General features: G+C 51.3%; 1 protein-coding gene across 2 annotated transcripts in view; it reads left to right on the top strand.

Annotated features, from left to right (window-relative positions):
* Positions 1-27042, top strand: part of LOC142296590 (cytochrome P450 2J2-like) — a 399973-nt gene that overhangs the window by 63907 nt on the left and 309024 nt on the right. The window contains exon 3 of one of the 2 annotated variants that reach the window (XM_075340382.1): positions 10795-10957. In XM_075340382.1, the coding sequence (XP_075196497.1) occupies positions 10795-10957 (163 nt within the window). Of the gene's footprint in view, positions 1-10794; positions 10958-27042 lie in introns of those variants that run through there. The other variant, XR_012751655.1, reaches the window with a different exon arrangement.

The raw sequence follows: 27042 nt of genomic DNA, 5'->3' as shown, positions 1-27042 counted from the left end.
CATCGCTAGCGATTGCTAGTGATGTCGCGAGCGATAGCACCCGCCCCTGTCGTTTGTGTGATATGTGGTGATCGCTGCCATAGCGAACAATATCGCTACGGGAGTGTCACACGCACATACCTGTCCTGCGACGTCACTGTTGCTGCTGAACAATCTCTCCTTCAAGGGGGAGGTGCATTCGGCGTCACAGCGGCGTCACAAAACAGCCGCCCAATAGCAGAGGAGGGGCGGAGATGAGCGGCCGAAACATGCCGCCCACCTCCTAACTTCCTCATTGCCGGTGGACGCAGGTAAGGAGATGTTCGTCGTTCCTGTGGTGTCATGACCATTGAGGAAGGATTCTCCAGTCGTGCTGTATGTGTGTTACCCACCAATACCATCTGTAAATAATACACGAACTGCATGTGACTTGGTTTAAAATTGGCCACAGCAGCCTTTATTACCTATTATTTACATACTAACACAAGGGGGCGCCGTCCAACGGGCGACCCCAACAAATAACAATAGGTAACACAGTAACCAATACAGTAAATATACAACCCTGGGTAGGCCCAGTCCAGGAACCACTTCTCACTCCAGTATCCCTGGCCGCAACACACCGACCCAGAGATGAGGTATTAATCACCTACGGATTAACCCCCCAACTTTGCAGAACCCCGTGCCTGCAACATCCCGGAACCTGGAGCCACCATACCAAGATGGTGTCTCTCTGTCCAGTTACCATTGCCTTCAACCGCCTCTGGACCAGACCTACCCCCCGCTGCTGTGACAAAGAAACAACCCAGACAAAATTCCCCTCGGTATTAAACACAAGGGAGGGTGGGCGGGGATCGTTCCATATCCGGAAGTCAAGAGAGAGGGGGGTAAGTCAAGGTCATTTACTTACACCCCTCAACTGTCCCACCTCTTCCTCCAGGGAACTCCTCCTACCCACCAATCCCTCTATTCTGCCTTATAAACAAACCATTCCTGTTTCCATTAACCCCATCACTCCTTCCCTTCCCTCTAGTCATGTCGCCCCTCCACCCTATGGGTTCCATGGCTTTCTCACATAGCGATGTGTGATGCTGCAGGAACGACGAACAACCAGCACCATGCACCATCAACGATATTATGAAAAGGAGCGACGTGTCAACGATGAAGGATTTTTGCCGTTTTTGCGATCGTTGATCGTCGCTCCTAGCTGGCACATGCTGCAATGTTGCTAACGACGCCGGATGTGCGTCACAAACACCATGACCCCGTCGATATATCGTTAGCGATGACGCAGCGTGTAAAGCACCCTATAAGGTTCCTTCTCCCATTGATCATCCAGTTTGTGCAACTTTTTTTTCCTCTTCACTACCACCTCGCCTGGTGAGAAAGGGGTTGCTTTTGCCTGTCTGTTAAAGTTCCTTTCTTGCCTTTCTCTATTCTGAGTCAAATTTTCTTCAACACACTTTTGAATCTGCTTGTACTGAATCTGGTGACGTGAGTCCCAATCCGTCTCGGGCAAGTAAGCTTCAGGCAGCTCGACCTCCATCTCTAAGTCCACCGGGAGTCTCTCAGGTCTGGCTCTCATCAGGTAAGCGGGTGTACACCTGGTGGATCCCACTGGAATATTGTTGTAGATATCCACCAGGTCGGGCAGCTTTTCAGGCCACTGGTTCCGCTCCTCCAGTGGAAGAGTCTTCAGCAGATTGATCACCAAATGGTTCATCTTCTCACACATCCCATTCGTCTGCGCATGGTAGCGTGTAGTGCGTATCCTCTTGCACCTGTACAGACTGCAGAATTCCTGAAAGATCTCAGCTTCGAACGCCGGACCTTGATCGGTAAGGACTCAATCGGGATATCCATGCGGCCTGCAGTAATGCGCTTGGAACGCCTTTGCCACTGTGCTGGCAGTTAAATTCTTTAAGGGTACCACCACCAGGAATCAAGAGTAGTGGTCCACTATTGTGAGTGCATAAGTGTAACCACTTTTGCTGGGAGTTAGCTTGACGTGATCCAGGGGCTGCTTAGTGATTATCGGTTGGAGTGGTGCTCACTGGCTAGTGCCATCTTGCCTCCTCAAGGCACAGGGACCACAGTTCCTACTCCAGGTTTTTATGGAGTCTCTCATTTCTATCCAGTAGAAGCGACTCCTCAGCAACATCTCCAACTTTTTCCAACAAAAGTGCCCTGCTTCATCGGGGTACGCTTCCAGGACCATCGGGACATACGCTTGGGGTATTACAATCTGGCAGATTCTTTCATGTGTCTTGGGATTGGTTAGACTCCTGCACAATTTGCCTCGGTGAAGGTATAACCGACTCCTGTCTTGCCACAACTTTTTTGCTTCTGCTGGAGCACCCGGCTCAAGGCGGGAACCAGCCCGGGCTAGCAATATTTTAACCAGCCTGATTGCAGGGTCACCATCCTGGGCTTCTTACCAACCATGATGGGGCAATGGGTCAAAGGTTGCTTCTTGCTGATGGTTCCAGGGCCGGGACCGTTCTACGTGCATGGGCCAGTGAAAAGCAGGCACTTCAATTTCCTCCAGGTTATCCTCCTCCTTCCCATCATCAGACAGATGGGGCATCCTAGATAAGGTGTCTGCATTGGTGTTCTTGTGGCCAGCCCTGTATTTTATGACGAAATCAGAATTCGCTAACCTTGCAACACAGCGTTGTTCCAATGTTCAAAGTTTCACTGTATCCAGATGGGTCAGTGGATTATTGTCCGTGTAAACTTCATGGCAGCTACAGGTAGTGCTTAACCCTCTCCGTCACGGCCCACACAAGTGCCAGGAACTCCAGCTTGAAAGAACTATAGTTCTCTGGGTTTCTTTTGGTGGGCCTCAGCCTCCGGCTGGCGTAAGCGATCACCTTTAGGCTAGTTTCACACTTGCGTTGGACGGGATCCGTAGCATTGCGTTGTGTGACGCATGCAACGGATGCGTTGCATATAGTGGCACAACGCATGCTACAGATCGTACAAAATAACGCAATCCGTTGTAGTTTTTTTTCCTTATCTTTACACATCTGAGCATGCGCAGTTGTGTAAAGACAGCTGCGTTAACGGAATCCGTCAAATGACGCATTCTAACGGAATCCGCCACCATAGGCGTCCATTATAAAAACAACGGACGCCTAACGGATTCCTGCAGGTTGCGTTTTTTGACACTCCGCCAAGCGCAGAAAAACGTTACATGCTGCGTTCCATCCGCCCGACGCAGCGTCAAAATAACGATGCTGCGTCGTCCAGTGGATGCAACGCAGACACTTGCGTTACAGTGCGTCGTCCATACAAGTCTATGGAGAATAGCGCAGTGCGTTAACGGACTGCGCTATTCTCCATAGTGACGGAATGCGCTGAACGCAAGTGTGAAACTAGCCTTACTTTACCTTTTTGCACCTGTGACAGGACCGCTCCCAGTCCCACATTGCAAGTATCCGTATACAGTATAAACGAGAGACCGTAGTCAGGATATGCAAGGATCTCGTCCCCCGTTAGGACTGACTTTATCCGTTCAAAGGCATCTTCCTGTTCCTTTCCCCACTTGAACGGGGGGCCAGAGGCCTTGCCATGCACGGGTTATCCCACTAAAAGGTCTTGCAAGGGGGCCGCCATCTGAGTGTAACCCTTGAGAAACAGTCGGTAGTACCCAATCAGTCCCAGGTACTGCCGCACCTCCCTGACAGTGTTGGGCCTCGGCCAGTTCTGGATGGCAGTGATCTCGGGATCCGGGGCAACACCCTCAGCGCTGACCACATGTCCCAGGTACTGTACCTTAGGCTTCAATAAGTGACACTTGGAGGGCTTGAGTTTCATCCCGTACTTGGATAGTGCCTCAAATACCTCTGCCAGATGTTCCAGATGCGCCTCATACATCTTAGAGTATACGATGATGTCGTCCAAGTACAACAGGACTGTTTCAAAATTACAGTGGCCCAAGCAGCACTCCATGAGCCTCTGGAACGTCCCCGGTGCATTGCACAGCCCGAATGGCATGCTGTTTAATTCACACAATCCCATCGGGGTGGCGAACGCGGTCTTCTCATGGTCCTCTTCAGCAACAGCCACTTGCCAGTGTGGCGCCCTGGACAAGCCAGGGGCCACAGAGAACAACACCAACACACCCCACACTCCCAGCAGGCACACCGAGGTCAGACACAAAACCCTTGTTGCCTTCCTCCAGGGGCTGATGTTCACACCAGGGGTGGGCCAGGTGGTTGGCCCCGCCCACCGAGGAGTTCACAGTCCTGGAGGCGGGAAAACAGGCAGATTAGTTTTGGAGGTGAAGGTGGAAGGAAGAGAAGTGGTAGTGGAGCAACTAACTGACGGCGTCCGGGTGTGTGGCCCGGGCGGTACAGCAAGGTTGGCAGACGGTGGTGACCGTCTGCAGGAGTGGCTGATTGGAGTCTACCGTAAGGTCCGTGGACGGGCGGTGGCCCGGCGGTACCGGACCGGTACGCAAAGAGAAGCCAGCACCATCTGGCAGGGGCTTACGGACCCCGGCAAGGCTAGGAGTCGCCGTGAATTTGCCGAATTCGTTAGTGAAGGGAACCTCCTGGGTTTCCCAACAGCCAAGTCCCGACAGAAGGCAACAGTCCAACCAAGAGAGGGAGACACCGCCACCGCCAAGGCAACTGTTTCCCAGGGCCAGAGCCTGCGGGCAAAAGGGGCTCCTCCAGCCCATATCCAAGCTGGGGAGCGGGTTACCGGTGGGAACCCATTGGAACCATCTACCGTACATAGGTGCAGGGAAAGGCAGTCACCATCAACCTGCCGGGAGAAACAACACCGCAGCCGTCTGTGGGACCCGTCCATCCAGCCGTGTGTTTTACCGAGAACTGTGTCCTCATCATTGGCTGAGTGAGTACCCCTGTGCCGTGCGGCACAGCTCTGCCCCCACGACCCTGCACCTCACCAGGCCCTGTAACCCGTCTGTCATCCATCCCTACCCCATCACCGGGCCCCGGGACAACCAACCCCCTACCCATGGAGGGGAGAACTAACAACAAAGCTGCTCCCTGTCACCGCTCCCGGGATCCCCGTACAGAGCAGCGGTGGTGTTACTAATATCACCACAACCGTGGGTGGCGTCACGGACAATAATCAAAACCCCCACAATCAAAATCCCCCCCTTTCACTCACGGGCGAGGAGCGCCGCTCGAGTCCCCGGGATCCGGCCCACCGCTCGAGCCACCACCGAGCAGCGGCAGCCGCAGCAGCAGCAGCGGCCGGACCCGAGCAGTGGGAGAGCGCAGCGTCCCCTCCTCCGCCCGCGACACCAGTATCCGCTAGTGAGATCAAGAGTAGAGAAATAAGTGGCAGACTTTAGGGCAGCCAACGATTCTTCTTTGCGAGGTAAGGGGTAGGCATCTTTATACGTGATCTTATTGATTTGTCTGTAATCCACACACATTCTCATAGTGCCATCCTTCTTCTTCACCAGTACCAGAGGGGCTGCCCAGGGGCTGCAACTATCACGGATCACTCCAGCTTCCTTCATTCTCCTGAGCATGTCCTTAGCACACTGATAATGGGCAGGTGGTATGGGCCTATACCTTTCTTTTATAGGCGGGTGAGCATCTGTGGGTATGTGATGTTGTACTCCCTTTATCCGCCCAAAATCTAGTCGGTGCTGACTAAAGACCTGCTCATATTCTTTGACAACCCTGTAGACCCCTTGTTTGTGATGTGCGGGTGTAGAGTCGGTGCCCACGTGTAACTTCTGACACCACTTTTGTAACGGTCCCTGTGGAAGCTGATCTGACAGGTTTGGGGAACTTGTTGCTTGGATAGCATCTGTGTTTACGACAAACAGTTTGGCAATTGAGGCATACCTGGGCAATGTAACCTCCTCTTCCCCACAATTCAATACTAGCACAGGCACCCTCCCCTTCCAGACATCGACTACCCCCCTGGCCATTAACACTGTTGGCCAATGCTCAGAGGGAAGGGGGTTCTACCACTGCCTGGTAATCTTGTCCACGGGAGCCTACAGCTGCCCTGCACCATATCATCATCTCACAGTGCGGGGGAACTATGAGAGGGGCCACATCCATTACCCGTACACCACCAATTTCGCCTCTAGAGAGATTTACCTGTTGCTGCTGCAGGAGGGCTCAGATTTCACGTTGTAGGACTCTCTGTCGCCCTGCTCCTGCAGTCTCAGATAGCTGTTGAAGCAAGAACAACACTTCCCCCATACAGTTTTCAATAACATTTGTGCCTAAAATGATCTTAGGGTTCCGATCACTAGGGTCATTTTGTACGACTATGAGTCCTTGTCGCGTCAACTCTACCCGGCCCACTTTAATGGTCACCTCCTTGAACCCAATCTGAGTCACTGGTAACCCATTGACGGCGTAGATGGTAATGCTGTCATCTGGCTGGGTGAGTTCATCATCAAGCCAAAACCTCTTATACAGTACATAGGGAATAGTTGTTACCTGGGAGCCGGTATCCAGGTCGGGATCCCATCCAGGGTGATAGAAACGATGGGCAGCCCCCCCTGCGTACCACTCTCGACAGTCTGCTGGGCCTTGAGAGTTTATTCCTGGGGATTGGCCCTTGGCCCCAGGGGTTGCCCGTTTAAAGGACAGCTCCGTGCGTAATGGCCGCTCTTATTACACTTATAACAAATGGGTGGTCCATACCGGTTGCTGTTCCGTCCTTTGTACGCCAGGGCTTTTTTCCTCATCCAAGGGATGTCCTCCGGGCAGTCGGCCAGTTGGATCTCTCCTGACGGGGTGGCCTTTGACTTGAGTTGCATCGCCTCTAAGATCCTTGCGATGTCGCTACTCAGCTGCTGTACCTGTGAAGACAAATCTCTGGTTCCGGATACAGGCACCACCGTAGGGGTTGGCTCCGGCAGTGCTAAGGCAGGGGGTTTTATATGCAACGGAGAAGTGCTGGCTTGCCAGGATGGGAGTGGAGAGTCAGGAGTCTCCGGGGGCTGCAAGGCTTTGATCGCCCGCTCCTTCAGGATAGCAAAGTCTAAGGTGGGATGTTCCAGGGCCCACAGCTGGAGCTGCTTACGATCCAGCATTGATCCCAGGCCCTGCAGGAACTGCTCCACATGCGTCTTGTTTTCCTCTGGCTCACCAATGTCATTGACCAGTTTCAGAGTCCGTAACGCTGCTTGTAGTCTTAGGGCATAATCTCTAATGCGGTCTTGGGGGCGCTGTTTACAACTGTAGAATCTCATCATCAGCTCAGCTTCGGTGCGGATCTCAAAGGCGGCTCCCAGCCGTTTAAAGATGGCGGGTACCGAGACCCGATCCTCCTCAGTCCATGTCTCCACTTCCAACTCGGCAGCGCCTGTCAGCTGACAGAGTACCACGGATGCCCGTTGCCAACCGGTCAGGGCGTACATATCAAAAACGTTGCAGATCTTCCTCTTGAACCCCTGTAGTGCATTGGGTCGGCCATCATACTGTGGGAGCCAGGCGGCACCAGGCACGTAGGGCAAGGGGATCGGCATCATAGGCGCGACCGCCTCGGCCCCCGGTGCCGCCGCTCCTGCGGCCGGCGCAGGGCCCGCCACACCCGCATTATCCTTGTCGGGTGGAGGTAGCGCTGCCACGCTTCCATCATCTGGCGTGGACTATCACTCGCTCCCCCTTGGTTTTCGCCCACCACTCGCTGCGGTGCTGTTGCTCTCTGGGAACTTCCGGTTCCAGGCTGACTCTCAGGACGAAGGGCGGGGCTTCTGTTTCGCACGCTTTTGGTCGAGAATATGGTGTTTTGGCACCAAAGATGGCGGAAAATGCCGGAAATCATGAGAAATGGGACTCTTGACTCGCGGTTTGAATTTTCAAGGCGCACGTCACCCAGGTAAGTGGGTCCTGCTTGTATCCTGTTCGTGACGCCAGGAATTTCGAGGTGTGCCACCCCTGTGGGAGCAGCCGAGGTGCTCGGATCCGGGTTCGCTGTGGCTCGAGGGTCTCCGGACCCTGGGTCGTGCAGCCACTCGAATGAAAGGGGTATTTACAGGGGAGTTTGTGACGCCACCCGTGGTGTACAGTAATTTGGGGAGTACCGCCGCTGCCGTTGGGAGTACCCAGGGTGATGAAGTGGGGCAGCAAGGTGTTGTAGCCCTCCACGGGTAGGGGGATGCCCCGGGACTCAGTGAGGGGGATGCCATGGGATGCAGGGGTCACTTTCGTACTCACTCAGTCAATAAGTGGACGCTGACAACCAGGTAAACCAAGTCTCTGGTGCCACTGCCGCTGAGGGGACCTCATTCGGGTCTCGTCCCCAATGGTGTTGCCTGGTGATCAACGTGGTGGCCCAGTAGTATGGAACTTGCTGGGCCCAACTCCCCACTATGGCTAAGTGTGGGAGCTTGCTCTCAGGGCTCACGGTTGGGATTTTCTGGTCCGTTTTTGTTTGGAAAGTCCTATCCCCCTCGTTGCGCTAATGCCCCGATTCTGGAGTGGGTAGGAACGGCTCATAAAGGCTCCGTTCTTCTCAGGTGAATTGTCGGGTTGCCTGAAGCTACTCCCCGATCTAGGGTCTGTGTACCCCGTCGTGCCTTCGGTCCCAGACCGGTGATCGTGCTTGGCTGCTGGCTGTCCTCCTCGACAGATCCAGGCCCCTTGCCACAATTCCCTGCGATCGGGGGTCCCACTCCTCTAGGCCCAGACCACCGTCTGCAACCTAGACAGTTCCTCCAGGAGCCACCGCTCCCGAACTCCTCTCTCTCAACTCACTACTCACTGCTCCCTACACTCCTCACCTCCCCTCCCTGACCCCCCCACTTGGGCGACTCTATTTCACTCAAGCCAACCACTGGTGTGTCTGGTGAGTGTGGTGCAGGGTGTATCTAGGATTTGATTTGCTGTTGCAGGCAACACCACTTAGTTAGGGACCCAGAACCATGAGGGAATTGGAATACAATGCAGAAGGGCAGTTTGCGCAGCATCCTGTGATGACCTGATAGTCTAGGGGCGTCACAGCTGCGTTTGGCGGCGAGTCTCGACACAAACACACTTATAAAAGTCTATGGGTGCCTGTGAAACATAGCACTGTACTCGGATGTCATCCAAGTGCAGTACGATATAAACGCAGACAGGCGGTGGAGGAGATGGAGAGATCACTCTCTTCCTCTTCTCTGCAGCTGTGATCTGATCACATGATCGGGTCACTGTCACATGATTGGCTCATACAGCAGAGCCTGAGCTGAGACTCATTAGCATATCACTTCTGATGCTCTCGTATGTTTTCCATACATGTTTATTATGGCCAGAACATATACCATTTGGGCTTTTAAAATTTCCGTGATTTTTTTTGTGGAACATTTGTTCATTGAAAAAAACAATCACTGGCACATGTACGATTTTAATCCGAGTTATGGACAAAATTCCCCCATGCAAGGTTATGGATCCATGAAGATTATGTTTGCTTTCTGATGTTTAACTTTGCAGTGGACAGTAGAAGCTTTGCATTTTTTGGCGGCACACTAGAAAATCACTGATGGTAAAAACTAAATACTAAACAAGCACTGATGGAAATGGGATCCAAAATAAAATATTGTAACTTTTTTGCTAATGAAAAAAATCTCTTAGGCCTGCAACACACATCCGTGCCCCTGGTACGTGTTTGGCAGTTTTTTCACGTACTGGTGGCACGAAGACACGTGGACCTATGTTTTCATTATTGTTTGGACACACGTAAGTATTTTGGAACGGAACGTGTGTCCGTTCTGTACTTATGGGCATCCGTGATTTTCTCACGCTGACATGTCCACGTATTCTGCGGCAGCACGGGTGTCACACGGCCCGTACCCGTACCACACGGATGTAGTGTGGATGCGATTCCGTGTGACACGCGCCGGAGAACACGTGTGAATAATTTAAAAAAAACACACATACTCACCTCCACCAGCCCCGCAGATTCTTCCGCTGCATAATGTTCCTGCCGGTCACCGCTCGTTATGAGCGTGTAAAGGAGGTGGGTGAGCTGTCACGAGTGCTAATCTCCGCCCCTCCGCTCGGCCGGAAGCAGCGTCAGCAGGGAGTAGGCGGGGCTGGAGTCGAAGATCAGAACCCAGGACAGCAGCGCAGACCACGTGAGTACAAGTGCAAATTACTAGTTCTCTGTGTGCTATCACGGATAGCACACGGAGAACACACGTGGACCGCACGAACTCGAGACACGTACTTATCACACGCAACACACAGGGAAAATACGTGTCTCGCGGCACGTGCATGTTTGTAACGGATGTGTGTTGGAGGCCCTAAGGAGTGCAAAGTAGTCGGTATGTAAAAGGCTGCTACAGGGAGAAAATCTGTCTCTTTGTACTGAGAGGGATACATCTTTTAGTTTTAATTCTACTGTACTGTTTACTATTCATGCTGTAGGAAGCATTTTGGTAAACCTCTTCTTTTTTATATTGATGTGACAAAGTATAGCATTGATGCAACACCTCCGATATTTACTTACTGGAGCCCGATGACATGGGAAATTCTCATTGGCTCCCAGCATAAAGGAATGGCTTTAATTTTCTGATGTTGATGGAGGAAATGATCTCCTATGAACTTGGTCTCTCTGATCAGTTTTGTGGCACTTGGGCATCCTGGTTGGACTTTCGTCATTTTGGTCTTGGTTTTGAAAGATTGCAGGGTTGATCCTAGGATTCAGTCCACTGATGAGGCATACATAGTTGCTATTTGTTTTATAGGGTATGAAAGTAAATGTTTATGTTGTTTTTACTATAAATTACACGGTTTTGTATATGACTGTAACTTTTAGCTTGCATAATTATGTTGAGAGTTTTTATTTTAAATACAGTATATTTCTTTTCTCTTTTATTTCCAGTTGTCAGAGATTTATGGGAATATTATGACCATTTGGGTTGGACAAAGTCCAGCAATTGTGGTGACTGGATATGAAGCTGTAAAACAATGCCTGATTGACAACGCAGAACAAGTGTCTAATCGACCCACAACACCATACTTTAAGTACTATGCTGAGGAACGAGGTAACTAATAAGTAATATTACATTACAGTGGCATGTAAAAGTTTGGGCACCCCTGGTCAAAATTACTGAGCGATCACCTGCTGACAGGTTATGCCCATGTACACAATGTGCGGTCAGGATCTTACCTATCACCTGTTAAAGGAGTTGTCCAACATTAGCTTAACAAAAATTTTTTATCTGTGCTGTATTGTCATATAAATCACACCTACATTGTTATTTTTTGTTTTCTAACTTTTGTTCCTCTTGAATTATCCCTTTATTCTCGGCAGCTTCTTGTTTACATTCAGATCCAGCAAACATGACCACTTCCTGTGCAAAACCTCAGTCAGAGCTGTCACCGCCCACCCCAGTGTCCAGCCTCGCCCTCTGCCCGCCCCCTGCACACACATTCCCTGTCAGTATTCTTCCCCAGCACCTGACCTGGTATCACTGCAGCATTGCAAATAACAGCCCCACATCGGGCTCTGCAACGCACACGCACACATATGGCTCTGCACCGCACACATATGGCTCTGCACCGCACACATATGGCTCTGCACCGCACACGCACACATATGGCTCTGCACACGCACACATATGGCTCTGCATCCCCCCCCCATAGGGAACACATGTACGGAGTGCATACTCACCCGTCCTCGGTCCCCGCCGCTCCTGCACGTTCGCCAGCTGTCTGTGCTCTCTTCAGCACATTAGTGACATCACCGCTGTGCTGAAGAGAGCACAGACAGCGGGAGGGACAGTGATGAGAAGCTGCGCTGCTTCTCATCAGCACTTTCAAATGTACCGGCATCTGTGATCTGTGATGCCGGTACATTTGAATGTGTGATCCTGAGCAGAGGCCGGGGCTGGCGCTGACACCACGGCAGCCGCCGCCAGGCCCCTCCCCCAGGTCACGGACCCCACAGCAGTGCAGGGGGAGGTTACTGGAGAGCAAAAGAGGTGCGGGGGAATGTGTGGGAGGGTGCAGGGAAGGGGGCGGGGCTCATCGCACTGTACCCGCCCAGCTGGGAGGCGACATGCTGTTCCACATTTGCATGTCAACATGGCCCTGCCCATGTTGACATGAAATGACCAGAAGCAGCAAAATCGTGGCAGGAGCGGTCACATAACCACTCTGAGCCGGGGGAGAGGGGCTGACAGCAGGGCAGGTAAGTGGTCTCTATCTACTTACCTGCCCCAATGTAGCCCAATAGGGAAATAAAAAAAAAAAGTCAAAGAAGCCGGATAACCCCTTTAACAGGTTATGTCCATGTATGCAGTGTGCTGCTGGGATCCGAGCTATCACATTTTTTCTCTTTAGTCTCATAACGGGTTGCTTGTCCCTTTTTCCTGGTTCTCTGACTTAAGGGGGCTTTACACGGTAGCGATATCGCTAGCAATTTCTAGCGATAGCGAGCGTGTAAGTACCCGCCCCCGTCGCGCATGCGATTGTTTGTGATCGCTGCCGTAGCTAACATTATCGCTACGCAGCGTCACACATACTTACCTGGTCGGCGGCGGCGCTGTGACTGCCAAACAATCCCTCCTTCAAGGGGGAGGGACGTTCGGCATCACAGCGACGTCACCGCAACGTCACTAAGCGGCCGGCCAATCAAAGCGGAGGGGCGGAGCTGAGCATGATATAAACATCCCGCCCACCTCTTCCTTCTGCATTGTGGCCTGCGGCAGGTAAGGAGACGTTCCTCGCTCATGCGGTGTCACACATAGCGATGTGTGCTGCCGCATGAGCGATGAACCACAACGCTAAACAACCCATACCGATTTTTGAGTTTGGGACGACCTCTCCATGGTGAACGATTTTCACCATTTTTGAGGTCGCCTAAGGTCGCTGGTAAGTATTACACGCTGCGATATTGTTAATGACGCCGGATGTGCGTCACTAACAATGTGACCCCCGACGATAAAACATTAACGACATCGTAGCGTGTAAAGCCCCCTTAACATATCATATTATAAAGAACCAATCACCAGGTACCTATCCTGTTCCATTATCCCTATTGACTATATTTTATTCACTTATGCATGCACGTCCGCTTCCAATTTTCCTTTTGGAAGTCGTGATTCTATTCATATGCTATTTTTACTCTAGATCACAAGCTATTAAGTCATTCACTTTTTCTCCAATAAGGACCGAGGTTCTACTACTTCGTTCTATCATAAAATTATATTACTTGGTCCACTTATGATGTACACAAATTGATTATTTTTGTTTTAAATTTAATTTTATTTTTTGATTTTTTTTTTGCTTGTGTTTGATAGACAGTTTATTGAAAAAAGCTTATGATTCAATAGCCGAAACGTCTGCACAACTATCAATCCTTGATAACCTGAAAAATGTTGTGATAAATAAAGTAATATCTTTCACATGAAAAATCAAGTTCACTTTGTTCCTTTTTGAGTGCCGAAGTATGTGAGACTGTGTGACATTTACGTAAATTTACTTCTGAGCACCAACTGACGGTTGAGCTAGGCCTCTCTCTTTTTATCACCTAGTGCCAGGTTATGTCCATGTACAGTGTGCTGCCGGGATGGGAGCTATCACCTGGTGACAGGTTATGTGTTCTGTCTTCTATTCATTAAATAGGATAAGGGTAATATCGTTTGTTGCCCACAAGAGGTCACTGTTGGCTTTCTTATGTTTTAAGTGTTTTCCTCATACATCTCCACAGTATTTCTGTGGGTTGGAGCCTGTTGCTTTAAGGAAAAGATACTTCCTTGGACTGCCCCTTTTCCCTTCCCTTCCTGAGTTGGAGACGCAGATGTCTTGGTGCCTCCATAGGATTCAGAGGTGCTATAGCTGGCTCCAGTGCCTTTTCTTCAATCGTTCCTCCTGACTAGTGGATCCCGGTAGGAATCATTGTATTAAACTACATATTTATGTTAGAATATGTGTACAGTTGTTATGTAGGCACTGTGAAGTAACAGTGGCTCTACTCAGATTACATAGGCCGTGATACATGCAGAGCAGGTGTAGGGCAGCATCCGCAGTGTAAATGTTGTATTCAGTCATATGCATTGCTCTCTGTTATGCAGATTCTGTAAATACCAGTACTACTATGTATGTCATTCTGTTATTTGTGATATGCCTGTACTGATTTGGATTTGTATCTTTTGTTATAGTTTTTACCAATTAATCATCCATTTCTTATGATCATCCACCTATCCATCATCATTTAATAAATAAAGACTTAAAGGCAACACAGTCTGTTTATTGAAACAGTGGATGAAGGTTAGCTGTATGCCGGAGTCCACACAGCTCACACGTGGACGAAGGCAGAACAGTAAAAACGGGCTGCTGGTCGCAGGCAGCGATTGTACGAACTGTACGGGACAGCTAACACCCATGCTACACGGCACACGGGTATTACAGCAGCTGCCATACAGCTACATAGAACAAGAGCGCAGTCCAGCTCCAGTAAAGATAGCCGGTCGCAAGCTGTAGTACGGGACCGCTAACATCCACACTGTACCGCATATGGATGTCGCAGCAGCCACCATACAGCCGCAGTGACTAGACCGCAGTACGCCAGAAACCACCATTCCACTCTCCACCACGCGGAAGGCCGTCCGCAAATAGACTCTGTTTCCCGCTAAAGTAGTCTGCAGCCAAGTGCACAATGTCTGTCAGCCGAGCGTCTTCCCTGAAGACAAGGTCACGGGCAAGCTCTACTAAGTCCTCAATTAGGGAGCTTGCTGCCGTCGTCCGCGCTGAGGCCGAAGCAGCTAAAGTGAGGTCCTCCTTCGCTGAGCAGGAAATGCAACTCAAACTAAAACAGACAGAGAGTGCACGTCTGCAATCAGAACAAGAAGCAGAGAGTGCACGTCTGCAACTGACTCTAGAAAGACTTGCCGTAGAAAAGGAGACAGCGGCCGCAATAGCCAAGGCAGAGTTCCTGGAAGCGGCAGAGCACCCCGAAGAAAGACGCAGCGATGTTCTTGGGCCGGACCTAAACCAGCAGGATCCAGCACAGCGCGTCACAGAATACGTCTACCAATACTCCAGGATAGATGACAGCTCAGATGTGCTTCACCGAACAGACTACACAGACGGCCAGCCATCCAACCTCGAATTACACCGCTTCAAGCAAGAGAGTGTACAGCACGAGGAGGTTCACCAAAACTACTATTCCACAGAGCGGAAGGTACAACCACCATCTTACCACAAAGAGACACCTTCCTCTCCGGGGAGGTACTATGCTGACTTTCCGAAGGCGGAAACACCCTACAGGTATGGTGATACACCACACAATAGACACGACCACACACCGGCTCGCACCAGCACTGACCAAGCCACCATGGACTTTGCAAAGTTCTTTGCTCGTCGAGATCTGATCACAAAAGGACTTGTAAAGTTCGATGATCGTGCCGAGAATTATAGGTCGTGGCGAGCCTCGTTCCAGAACACTATAAGAGGTTTGGACCTTTCTTGTAGTGAGGAGTTAGATCTCCTGGTAAAATGGCTTGGTAGTGAATCGGTAGAACACGCCAAAAGACTAAGAGACATTAACATTAAAAACCCACCCAAAGGTCTACACTTGGCGTGGAAGAGACTTGATGAATGCTATGGGTCCATAGAAGTTATTGAAAATGCTTTGTTTAAAAGAATTGATGACTTCCCTAAGATAGGACCCAAAGGCTTTCAAAGGCTAAGAGAGCTAAGTGATCTGTTAGTAGAGTTACAGGTTGCCCAAGAGGAAGGAGATTTGCCCGGATTGGCATTCTTGGATACCGCTAGGGGTGTCAATCCGATAGTGCAAAAACTTCCTTACAATCTACAAGAAAAGTGGGTCTCACACGGTTCACGGTATAAGCAAACACATAACGCGCCATTCCCGCCCTTTGCTGTATTTGTAGGTTTTGTAGCTCAGCAAGCTAAAATCAGAAATGACCCTAGTTTTGATTTTACTCTGTCATGTACCACCGCCCCCGGTGTCAAACCCAGTAGGGCACCCGTGGCAGTCCACAAAACTAACATTGTCTCCTCAGGTCCTGCTCACAAAGAGAGTAAGCATCCTCCAGAAGAGAACAAACCCCAGGATATCAGTAAACAGTGTCCTCTACACCGGAAACCACATCCTCTACTAAAATGCAGAGCCTTCAGGGAGAAGTCTCTAGAGGATCGCAAAGGCTTCCTCAAGGAACACAACATCTGCTTCAAATGCTGTGCTGCAACATCGCACATGGCCAGAAACTGCGAAGCTAGCGTGAAATGTGCAGAATGTGACAGCACGGATCACAATACAGCCTTACACCCTGGACCACCTACACGAGTGTTGCCGCAAGCAGAAGAACACGATGGAAAACAGAAGAAAACTGATGAAGACACCACGGTGCTTACCTCTCAATGTACGGAGATCTGTAAAGGACTCACAGGAGGAAGGTCCTGTTCGAAAATCTGCCTTGTCAGAGTCTACCCAGCAGGCCGCAGGGACAAAGCAATTAAGATCTATGCGATCTTGGACGACCAGAGCAACAGGTCTCTTGCCAAGTCCATCTTCTTCAGCAGTTTCAACATTGCAGGCCCCGGTTCTCCCTACTCCTTGAAGACATGTTCAGGTACCGTTGAGACGGCGGGGAGGAAGGCAAGTGGATACAAGGTGGAATCCATAGATGGTCAGACCTGCCTATCATTACCTACCATACTGGAGTGCAACCAGATTCCTGACAACAGGTCCGAGATACCTTCACCAGAGGTAGCAGCTCATCACCCCCATCTGAAGCGTATAGCTCACCTGATTCCAGAACTGGACTCAGAAGCTCCAATAGCCTTACTCCTTGGAAGAGACATGCTACGCGTGCATAAGGCTAGAGAGTCCATTAACAACTTCCAGAACGCTCCATATGCGCAGAGACTTGACCTAGGATGGGTCATAGTAGGAGATGTCTGTCTAGGAGGAGCACACAAGCCAGACTCAGTCAACAGTATGCTCACCAACACACTAGAAAATGGACGTCCGTCTTTCTTCCGACCATGTCACAACAGTCTGTTGGTAAAGGAATTACCAAGCAGTACTCCTCTGCCATGTCTTTTCGCAGTTCCTTCCAACGAAGACCACGCTTGTGAGGGCGAACAAGACCACATAGGCTGTACAGTCTTCCACAGGACCAAAGAGGACAACAAAACAGCAATGTCCATAGAAGACAGGATGTTCTTGGACATCATGGACCAAGAAATAACCAAAGACAAGTCGAACAGCTGGGTGGCACCCTTACCATTACGACCACGGAGACAACGCCTACCCAACAACAGGGAACAGGTCTACAGTCGATTTGTCTCCCTCAGACACAAGCTCAAGAAGTCTCCCGAGATGAGAGAACATTTCTTTACCTTCATGGAGAAGATATTCCGAAATAACCATGCAGAGATCGCACCTACACTACGAGACTCTGAGGAACGCTGGTACTTACCCATCTTCGGAGTGTACCATCCTAAAAAGCCAGGCCAAATAAGAGTGGTGTTCGACTCAAGTGCCAAGTGCGAAGACGTCTCGTTGAATGATGTCCTACTATCTGGCCCAGACCTCAACAACAGACTCCTAGAAGTTCTACTCTGTTTCCGCAGAGATACGGTGGCATTTATGGCTGACATCCAACAGATGTTTCACTGCTTTCTCGTCAAAAAGGAACACAGAAACTACCTGAGGTTTTTCTGGTACCGTGACAACGACCCAGATAAAGACATCATAGAGTACCGGATGAGGGTACACATCTTCGGGAATAGTCCTTCCCCCCGCAGTGGCTATCTACGGTCTCAGGAATTCTGCCAAAAAAGGTGAAGAGAAGTACGGGTCGGATGTCAGATCCTTTGTGGAAAAGGATTTCTACGTAGACGACTGCTTGAAAGCCACACCCACAAACGAGGCAGCAATCAGTCTTCTAAAAAGAGCTCAAGAAATGCTCGCTGAGTCCAACTTAAGGTTGCATAAGATTGCATCCAATAGCCGAGAACTGATGGAAGCCTTTCCCTCTCAAGACTATTCCAGTGATCTGAAGGGCATAGACCTGAGCATCGACTCTCTTCCCATGCAACGGAGCCTAGGACTACTTTGGGACTTGAAGACAGATGCCTTCACCTTTCAGATCAACAAAGAAGAAAAATCCTTCACACGTAGAGGTGTCCTTTCCTTTGTGAATAGTTTGTACGATCCTCTGGGATTCTGTCACGCTCCCCGGGTCCTCTGCTCCGCTCCCCGGCTCACCTGCCACGCTTCCCGCTCTCCAGCCTCCATTGCCCGCGCTTCCCAGGCCTCCTGGTCCCCGCTCCCGGCGCCCGTCGGCTTCCCAGCCCCTGCCCGGCTCTGCTGCTTCCTCCTCTCAGCTTCCTGCCCTGGCTTCTGGCACCCGGGCCGCGCGCATGCGCATTAGGGCGCGCGCGCGGTCACTGACCCTTTCTTAAAGGGCCAGTGTCCACTAACAGGAAATGATGCACTAAGGTACAGGGTATAAAGGGGTTTAATGTCCAAGGGGGCGGGGCCTGTTCTTCGTGTTTCCCAAGCTAGGAGTCAGGTCTCCTTGTGTTCCTGTGAGATACTTACCTCTCTCTCTTCTAGAGCCGATCCTGCATTGCCATCCGGTCCTGCTGTATCTCGAACCTCGAACGCTGCCTATCTGCCATCCTGACAGTCCGTACCATCTCTGTTCCCTGCGGTGACCCGTCATCTCGCTCCAACGGTTCCGGACCCCGCCTGACATCATCCCGGCTTCCAAACCTGAGCTCCGTCACCCGGACCACCACCAGTGACCCCGTGGTCCCAGGGACTTCTCCATTGTGCTCTAGTGCACGGACTGTCCTGCTACCTAAAGTGCTCCGGCTACCGGACTCCTTTCCCTCATCAGGGAGTTCGGCCCAGTGGATCCACCTCCCGGGTCTGCCCATCCATCTGGCACTAACAGTAAGAACAGGCCATGGATCCCGCCGAAGCACTAGCGGCCTTGCATGAGGAACTCCAACGCCAGCGTGAAGTCCAGACCCGCATGCTGAACTTTATGACTTCCGTGGACGCCCGCTTGAACACGCTACAAGCCTCGGTCACATCTTCAGCGCCCCGGGTCTCCACTAGTCAATCCACGGCTCCCGCTCCCGTGGCAGCCTGCTCGGATGCTTCCAGACTTCGTTTGGCCTCACCACCCCGGTACGCCGGAGATCCTAAGACCTGCAGGGGGTTTATAAACCAATGCTCCCTCCATTTCACGCAGCTGCCGCATTTGTTTGCCTCCGACCAAGCCAAGGTCGCCTTCATAATGTCTCATCTAGAGGGCGAGGCACTGGTGTGGATGAACCCCTTGTGGGAGAAGGAGGACCCTATGACCAAGAACCTCCAGGAGTTCCTGCAGGCCTTTCGCGGCACCTTTGACGAGCCTGGACGCGCCTCCGCGTCTGCTTCATCTCTTCTCCGGTTACGTCAGGGAACTCTGACGGTGGGTCAATACGCCATCCGTTTCCGCACCTTGGCTTCGGAACTCGGGTGGAATAACGAGGCCCTAACCGCCGCCTTCTGGGAAGGACTCTCGGGTCGAATCAAAGATGAGCTGGCTGGTCGTGACGTACCGTCCACCCTGGACGCCCTGATTACCCTAGCGACTCGAGTGGACATTCGCTTTCAGGAGCGGTCCAAAGAGGTGTCCCGTGAGAGACGTTCAGTACGGCATTCCTCTCCTCCACAGAAGCCCGCCGTACTCCAGTCAACGGCCTCTGGTGTCTCCGTCCATGAGCCCATGCAGATTGACCGTGTGCGACAGTCTGAACAACGTCGATCAGAGCGGCTCGCCAAGGGCCTCTGCTTCTACTGCGGAGAAGGCACACACCTGCTACGCTGGACGCTCTGTCCAGAGAGGCCGGGAAACTCCAAAGCCTAGGGTTGGTAGGAGAGGCCACCCTAGGTGCTTGGACTCTCTCAGACCCGGTTACATGGACTGTGCAAGTGACAATGGGAGAGACGCGGTTCACGGCTGAGGCGTACCTCGATTCTGGGGCAGCAGGCAATTTCATCCAGCAGGCCACGGTGGACAAATACCAGGTGCCTGTTACTCCACTCGCCAAACCTCTTGTGATTGCCTCTGTGGATGGGAGACCCCTCTCTGACACCATCTCCTGGATCACCAAGCCGCTTGAACTGCGTATCGGTGCTCTGCACACCGAGAACATCGCTCTCTACGTCCTCCCACACATGTCACATCAAATCCTGCTGGGTCTTCCTTGGTTGCGGACACACGAACCCTCAGTCAGCTGGGGCACTGGTGATATCACTCGATGGGGGTCTTCTTGTCATGAGAACTGTCTGAAGACCATACAACCCATCCGGCGACCTCCGGTTCCAGAGTCCCTACCGGGACTGCCCTCAGCCTATTGGTCCTTCGCGGACGTCTTTGACAAGAAGGAGTCAGAGGTACTTCCGCCACATCGTCCTTACGATTGTGCCATTGACCTGCTCCCGGGAACTACACCACCTCCAGGACGGATATATCCACTGTCTCCAGCCGAAACAAGGGCCATGTCTACGTACATCACAGAGAGCCTGGCTAGGGGATTCATTCGGAGATCCTCCTCTCCTGCTGGAGGAGGCTTCTTCTTCGTAAAGAAGAAAGAGGGCGACCTACGCCCATGCATAGACTACCGGGGATTGAACCAAATCACCGTAAAAAACAAGTACCCCCTGCCGCTCATCCCCGAATTGTTTGATCGGCTCAGAGGAGCTTGTGTGTTCACCAAGTTGGATCTTCAGGGTGCCTACAACCTGGTCCGTATCCGCTCGGGGGACGAATGGAAGACCGCGTTCAACACTCGCGATGGGCACTATGAATATTGCGTGATGCCCTTCGGCCTGTGTAACGCACCAGCAGTCTTCCAAGAATTAGTGAACGACGTGTTCCGGGACCTTCTCTACGTCTGTGTGGTGGTATATCTGGATGACATCCTTGTCTTCTCTCCGGACCTCCAGACCCACCGAGAGAACGTGCAACTGGTTCTACAAAGACTGAGAGAGAATCGTCTGTACGCCAAGTACGAGAAGTGTGTCTTCGAACAGTCTTCTCTCCCCTTCCTGGGTTACCTCATCACCGATACCGGACTGCAGATGGATCCAAAGAAGGTCTCTTCCATTCTCAACTGGCCTCCTCCTTCTGGACTGAAGGCAATCCAACGCTTTCTGGGATTCGCCAACTATTACCGCCAGTTCATTCCTCACTTCTCTGCTCTGACTGCTCCTCTCTCCGCCTTGACCAAGAAGGGGGCTAATCCAAAGGACTGGTCACCTGCGGCCGACGCCGCGTTTGGCTCTCTAAAGCGAGCCTTTGCCTACTCTCCTGTACTCCACCGTCCAGAGTTAAACCGCCAGTTCACCTTGGAGGTGGATGCCTCCTCCTCGGGAGCCGGAGCAGTGCTCATGCAGAAGTCCTCCTCCGGGAAGATGGTGACTTGCGGTTTCTTCTCCAAGAGCTTCTCCGCGCCTGAACCCAATTACACCATCGGTGACCGAGAGCTATTGGCAGTCAAACTGGCTCTGGAGGAATGGCGCTATCTTCTGGAAGGAGCAGTGTACCCCGTCATTATTTACACGGACCACAAAAACCTGGAATACCTGCGGTCTGCTCAGCGACTGAACCCACGGCAAGCCTGGTGGTCCTTGTTCTTTGCCAGGTTCGACTTCCAGCTCCATTTCCGACCTGCGAACAAGAATGTACGCGCTGATGCCTTGTCTAGGTCTTTCATGCCCATGGAGCAAGAGGAGGAGACATCCCAACCCATCATCTGTCCTAGTAAGATTATTCCGGTGGCTCCTGTCACCCTGGCCCAGATACCGCCCGGGAAGACCTATGTCTCTGAGACTGACAGGCAAAAAGTGTTACACTGGGGCCATGCCTCGAAAACAGCCGGTCATGCTGGTCAGAAGAGAACATGGAGTGCGATTGTACGTCATTACTGGTGGCCATCCCTTCGCACGGACGTCGCCTCTTTTGTCTCTGCCTGCTCCTCTTGTGCCAGGAACAAGACGCCCAAACACCTGCCATATGGCCGTCTTCTGCCTCTGCCTATACCCTCAGTTCCCTGGCAACACATTGCGATGGACTTTATTACGGACTTGCCATTGTCCTCCGGACACACAGTCATATGGGTCGTGGTGGATCGGTTCTCTAAAATGGCCCATTTCGTCCCTATGGCTGGACTGCCCTCTGCCCAGGAACTCGCGGACGCCTATATACATCACATCTTCCGCTTGCATGGCTTTCCATCACATATTGTGTCCGACAGAGGAACTCAGTTCACCTCCCGCTTCTGGAGGGCTCTCTGTAAACATCTGGGAGTAACTCTGGACTTTTCTTCTGCCTACCATCCTCAGTCGAACGGCCAAGTGGAACGGGTCAATCAGATATTGACCTCCTTCTTACGTCACTACGTCAACGCCCATCATGACGATTGGTCCACGCTTCTTCCTTGGGCTGAATTCTCCCATAATCACCACGTCAGTGAGTCCTCCTCCAGTTCTCCCTTCCATGTCGTCTACGGACTTCAGCCGTCTGTCCCATTGCCTGTATCCTCTTCCTCGGATATCCCTGCTGCTGATGCAGTACTCCGTGACTTTACAACCATTTGGGACTCAGTTAAGGCGTCCCTTGCACGTGCATCTCTGCGGATGAAGAGACACGCGGACAAGAGACGTCTGGATCCTCCATGTTTCTCTCCAGGAGATCTCTTCTGGCTTGCTTCTAAGTACGTCCGATTGAAGTTACCATCCTACAAGCTGGGACCTCGCTACATCGGACCGTTTAAAGTCCTCGGCAAGATCAATGAGGTCTCCTACAAACTGCAGCTCCCGGCCACGATGAGGATACCCAACTCCTTCCACGTCTCTCTGCTCAAGCCGGTTGTCCTTGGTCCCTTCTCCGCTGCTGCCAGTCCGGCTCCTCCTCCTATTGCTGAGGACGACATCTATGCGGTAAGGGATATCGTGGCCATGAAGACCGTACGAGGTCGACAGTTCTTCCTGGTGGACTGGGCAGGGTATGGTCCTGAGGATAGGTCCTGGGAGCCCAGGGAGAATGTGGGCACTCCTCTGATCCGTGCCTTCCTGTCCCGGTTGCGGGGAGGGGGGTGTGGGGGGGGGTACTGTCACGCTCCCCGGGTCCTCTGCTCCGCTCCCCGGCTCACCTGCCACGCTTCCCGCTCTCCAGCCTCCATTGCCCGCGCTTCCCAGGCCTCCTGGTCCCCGCTCCCGGCGCCCGTCGGCTTCCCAGCCCCTGCCCGGCTCTGCTGCTTCCTCCTCTCAGCTTCCTGCCCTGGCTTCTGGCACCCGGGCCGCGCGCATGCGCATTAGGGCGCGCGCGCGGTCACTGACCCTTTCTTAAAGGGCCAGTGTCCACTAACAGGAAATGATGCACTAAGGTACAGGGTATAAAGGGGTTTAATGTCCAAGGGGGCGGGGCCTGTTCTTCGTGTTTCCCAAGCTAGGAGTCAGGTCTCCTTGTGTTCCTGTGAGATACTTACCTCTCTCTCTTCTAGAGCCGATCCTGCATTGCCATCCGGTCCTGCTGTATCTCGAACCTCGAACGCTGCCTATCTGCCATCCTGACAGTCCGTACCATCTCTGTTCCCTGCGGTGACCCGTCATCTCGCTCCAACGGTTCCGGACCCCGCCTGACATCATCCCGGCTTCCGAACCTGAGCTCCGTCACCCGGACCACCACCAGTGACCCCGTGGTCCCAGGGACTTCTCCATTGTGCTCTAGTGCACGGACTGTCCTGCTACCTAAAGTGCTCCGGCTACCGGACTCCTTTCCCTCATCAGGGAGTTCGGCCCAGTGGATCCACCTCCCGGGTCTGCCCATCCATCTGGCCCTAACAGATTCGTAGCTCCAGTTACCGTCCAAGGTAAAATGATGCTAAGAGACTTCACCCAAGAGACATCTGATTGGGATGATACACTTCCTGCAGAAAAGGCAGACCTGTGGGCAGAGTGGAGGAAGTCTCTCGAGGCCTTGACCGATCTTCATGTGAACCGACCATACGCTCCTTTGCCATCCACAGAAGTCAAATCTCAAAGACTCTGTATCTTCTGCGATGCATCAGTCAAAGCAATCGCAGCAGTAGTATACCTTAAAACCACCGATGTGAATGAACAGATCCATATTGGGTTCGTCATGAGTCGGACAAAACTGGCGCCACTCCGTGAACACACGATACCTAGACTGGAACTCTGTGCTGCCGTCCTTGCAGTTGAGCTGGCTGAACTTATCTCAGATGGAATGAATCAGGAGATCAAAGATGCAGAGTTCTACACTGACAGCAAGGTGGTACTAGGATACATCTACAACGAAACACGACGCTTCTACGTCTACGTCAGCAACCGGGTGTTGAGAATAAGAAGATCAACTTGCCCTGATCAGTGGCATTACGTATCTACTCATCACAATCCCGCCGACCATGCGACTAGATCCGTTGCACCAAGTCACCTTAAGGACACTACATGGTTCACAGGCCCTGCCTTCCTGTACCAGACAACATCCTACATCAGCAGGCCCGAAACATTCGAACTGGTGGATCCAGATGTCGACGACGACCTTCGTCCTCAAGTGTCAGCTCTTCATACAGTGGTTTCAGGATGTCACCTCGGATCTCATCGGTTCAGTAGATTCTCAACCTGGGACTCACTTGTTAGGGCCATCGCCTTTTTACTACACGTGACTCAGTTTTACAAGTCCGAACTACCAACAAATCAGAGATGCAGTAAAGGTTGGCATCACTGCAAGCATGCGTTTACTGCTCCCAACCTAGAGAAAGCCAAGATTACAATACTCCATGTTGTACAAAATGAAGCCTACAACAAGGAAATAGGCAATCTCGACAAAGGACTACCCATTCCTAGAGACAGTGCGTTGAGGAAACTCGACCCGTTCATTGACAAAGATGGGCTGCTGAAAATAGGTGGCCGCATTCAAGAAGCTAAGGTAGAAGTCTCAGAGAAACACCCGGTAATAATTCCCAGACGTCATCACGTCACAACCTTGCTCATTCATGCCTGTTTTACCTCTAGGTTACCTAGACTAACCTTTCTGGGTTCCTTGCAGGCCTTTTCTTGCTGCTATCAGTGCTCATTGCTTTCTTGCACTGTTATATTTGCATTGGTGTATCAGTACCTTTGGGGCCACTACTGTTGTTGGTTCTATTTAGACTGACAATCTTGGTTTGCATACTGATATATAGTGTCTCAGTCAGTTTCTATATTTGGTTCCCATATTGATATACCTGCATTGTATTGTATATTGCCTCAGCACTTTAATTGTGGTCCATGGGAGGAGTGTCTTGCTGTTTTTACATGTTTTTATGGTGTTTGCACTGTATTTTTCCTCAATAAATTCCATGTTATATTTTGTATATGTATTCAGTGAGTTGAGTGCTTTTTGCCTACTTCTTTTTCTCTTCTACATATACAGTTTGGTAGGCTTGCACCCTCACTTCTTGTATATTTTTGTTATTATAGCTGTGCAGCTCTGTCTCTTGTTTAGAACCTTGCTCATTCAACATCATCACATCTTGGTGAGACATCAAGGTCGTTTGTTTACCGAAGGGAGTCTACGAGCGGCTGGACTATGGATAGTCGGAGCGAAGAGAAGCGCGAGCAAACTCATCTTCAACTGCGTTACGTGTCGCAAACTTCGTGGCATGTTTCAAAACCAGAAGATGGCCAATCTTCCACCTGACAGGCCCAGTACTGAACCCCCCTTCACCAACGTTGGACTGGATGTGTTCGGCCCCTGGTCCGTAGCTACAAGACGCACTAGGAAGGTCCATGCCGAAGCAAAGTGTTGGGCAGTTCTATTCACCTGTTTGTCTGTCAGAGCTGTTCATATCGAAGTAATAGAATCTATGGACACTTCAAGTTTCATAAATGCACTTCGACGCTTCATCGCTATCAGAGGCCCTGTGAAGCACATTCGTTCTGATAGAGGCACGAACTTTATTGGAGCAGCAAGAGAACTCCAAATCCCTTCCAATCTAGACATTACAAATGTAGAGAGGTGCCTAGGTGAGCAAGGATGCACCTGGACCTTCAACCCGCCACACTCTTCGCACATGGGAGGCACCTGGGAAAGAATGATAGGAATTGCACGCAAGATTCTATCCTCTTGCAAGCAAACACCAGACTTACCCACGAAAGCTTGACTACGTTCTTGGCCGAAGTTACAGCTATCATGAATGCTAGGCCATTGACAGCTCTTTCTGGAGATTCTGGAGACTCAACAGTTCTTACTCCTGCCATGTTACTTACACAGAAAACCTGTGTCCCAGGAGCTCCACCTGGAGAATTCACCGAGAAAGACCTCTACAGAAGACAATGGAGGCAAGTACAAAACGTGTCCAATGCCTTTTGGGACAGATGGAGGAAACAATATCTCTCCACTCTGCAAACCAGAACAAAATGGCAGAAAGACCATCCAAACATCAGACTTGGCGATGTGGTACTTGTAAAGGACAGTCAATCACACCGAAATGAGTGGCCACTCGGCCTGGTCACCAAACCCTTTCCCAGCAAGGATGGGAGAGTACGCAAGGTAGAGGTCAGAGTGAGCAAGCTCGGAGAGAACAAACTGTTCACCAGACCAGTCACTGAACTTGTGTTGTTGTTATCCCCTCAGGAGTCCAATAGTGGCATTGGTTAACACCAAGCGGGGAGTGTTCTGTCTTCTATTCATTAAATAGGATAAGGGTAATATCGTTTGTTGCCCACAAGAGGTCACTGTTGGCTTTCTTATGTTTTAAGTGTTTTCCTCATAAATCTCCACAGTATTTCTGTGGGTTGGAGCCTGTTGCTTTAAGGAAAAGATACTTCCTTGGACTGCCCCTTTTCCCTTCCCTTCCTGAGTTGGAGACGCAGATGTCTTGGTGCCTCCATAGGATTCAGAGGTGCTGTAGCTGGCTCCAGTTCCTTTTCTTCAATCGTTCCTCCTGACTAGTGGATCCCGGTAGGAATCATTGTACTAAACTACATATTTATGTTAGAATATGTGTACAGTTGTTATGTAGGCACTGTGAAGTAACAATGGCTCTACTCAGATTACATAGGCCGTGATACATGCAGAGCAGGTGTAGG

This window comes from Anomaloglossus baeobatrachus, chromosome 3 (assembly GCF_048569485.1).
Source record: "Anomaloglossus baeobatrachus isolate aAnoBae1 chromosome 3, aAnoBae1.hap1, whole genome shotgun sequence".
Lineage (NCBI taxonomy): Eukaryota > Metazoa > Chordata > Amphibia > Anura > Aromobatidae > Anomaloglossus > Anomaloglossus baeobatrachus.
Note: the sequence above shows the minus strand (reverse complement) of the source record. Positions and strands in the feature narration are given on the sequence as shown.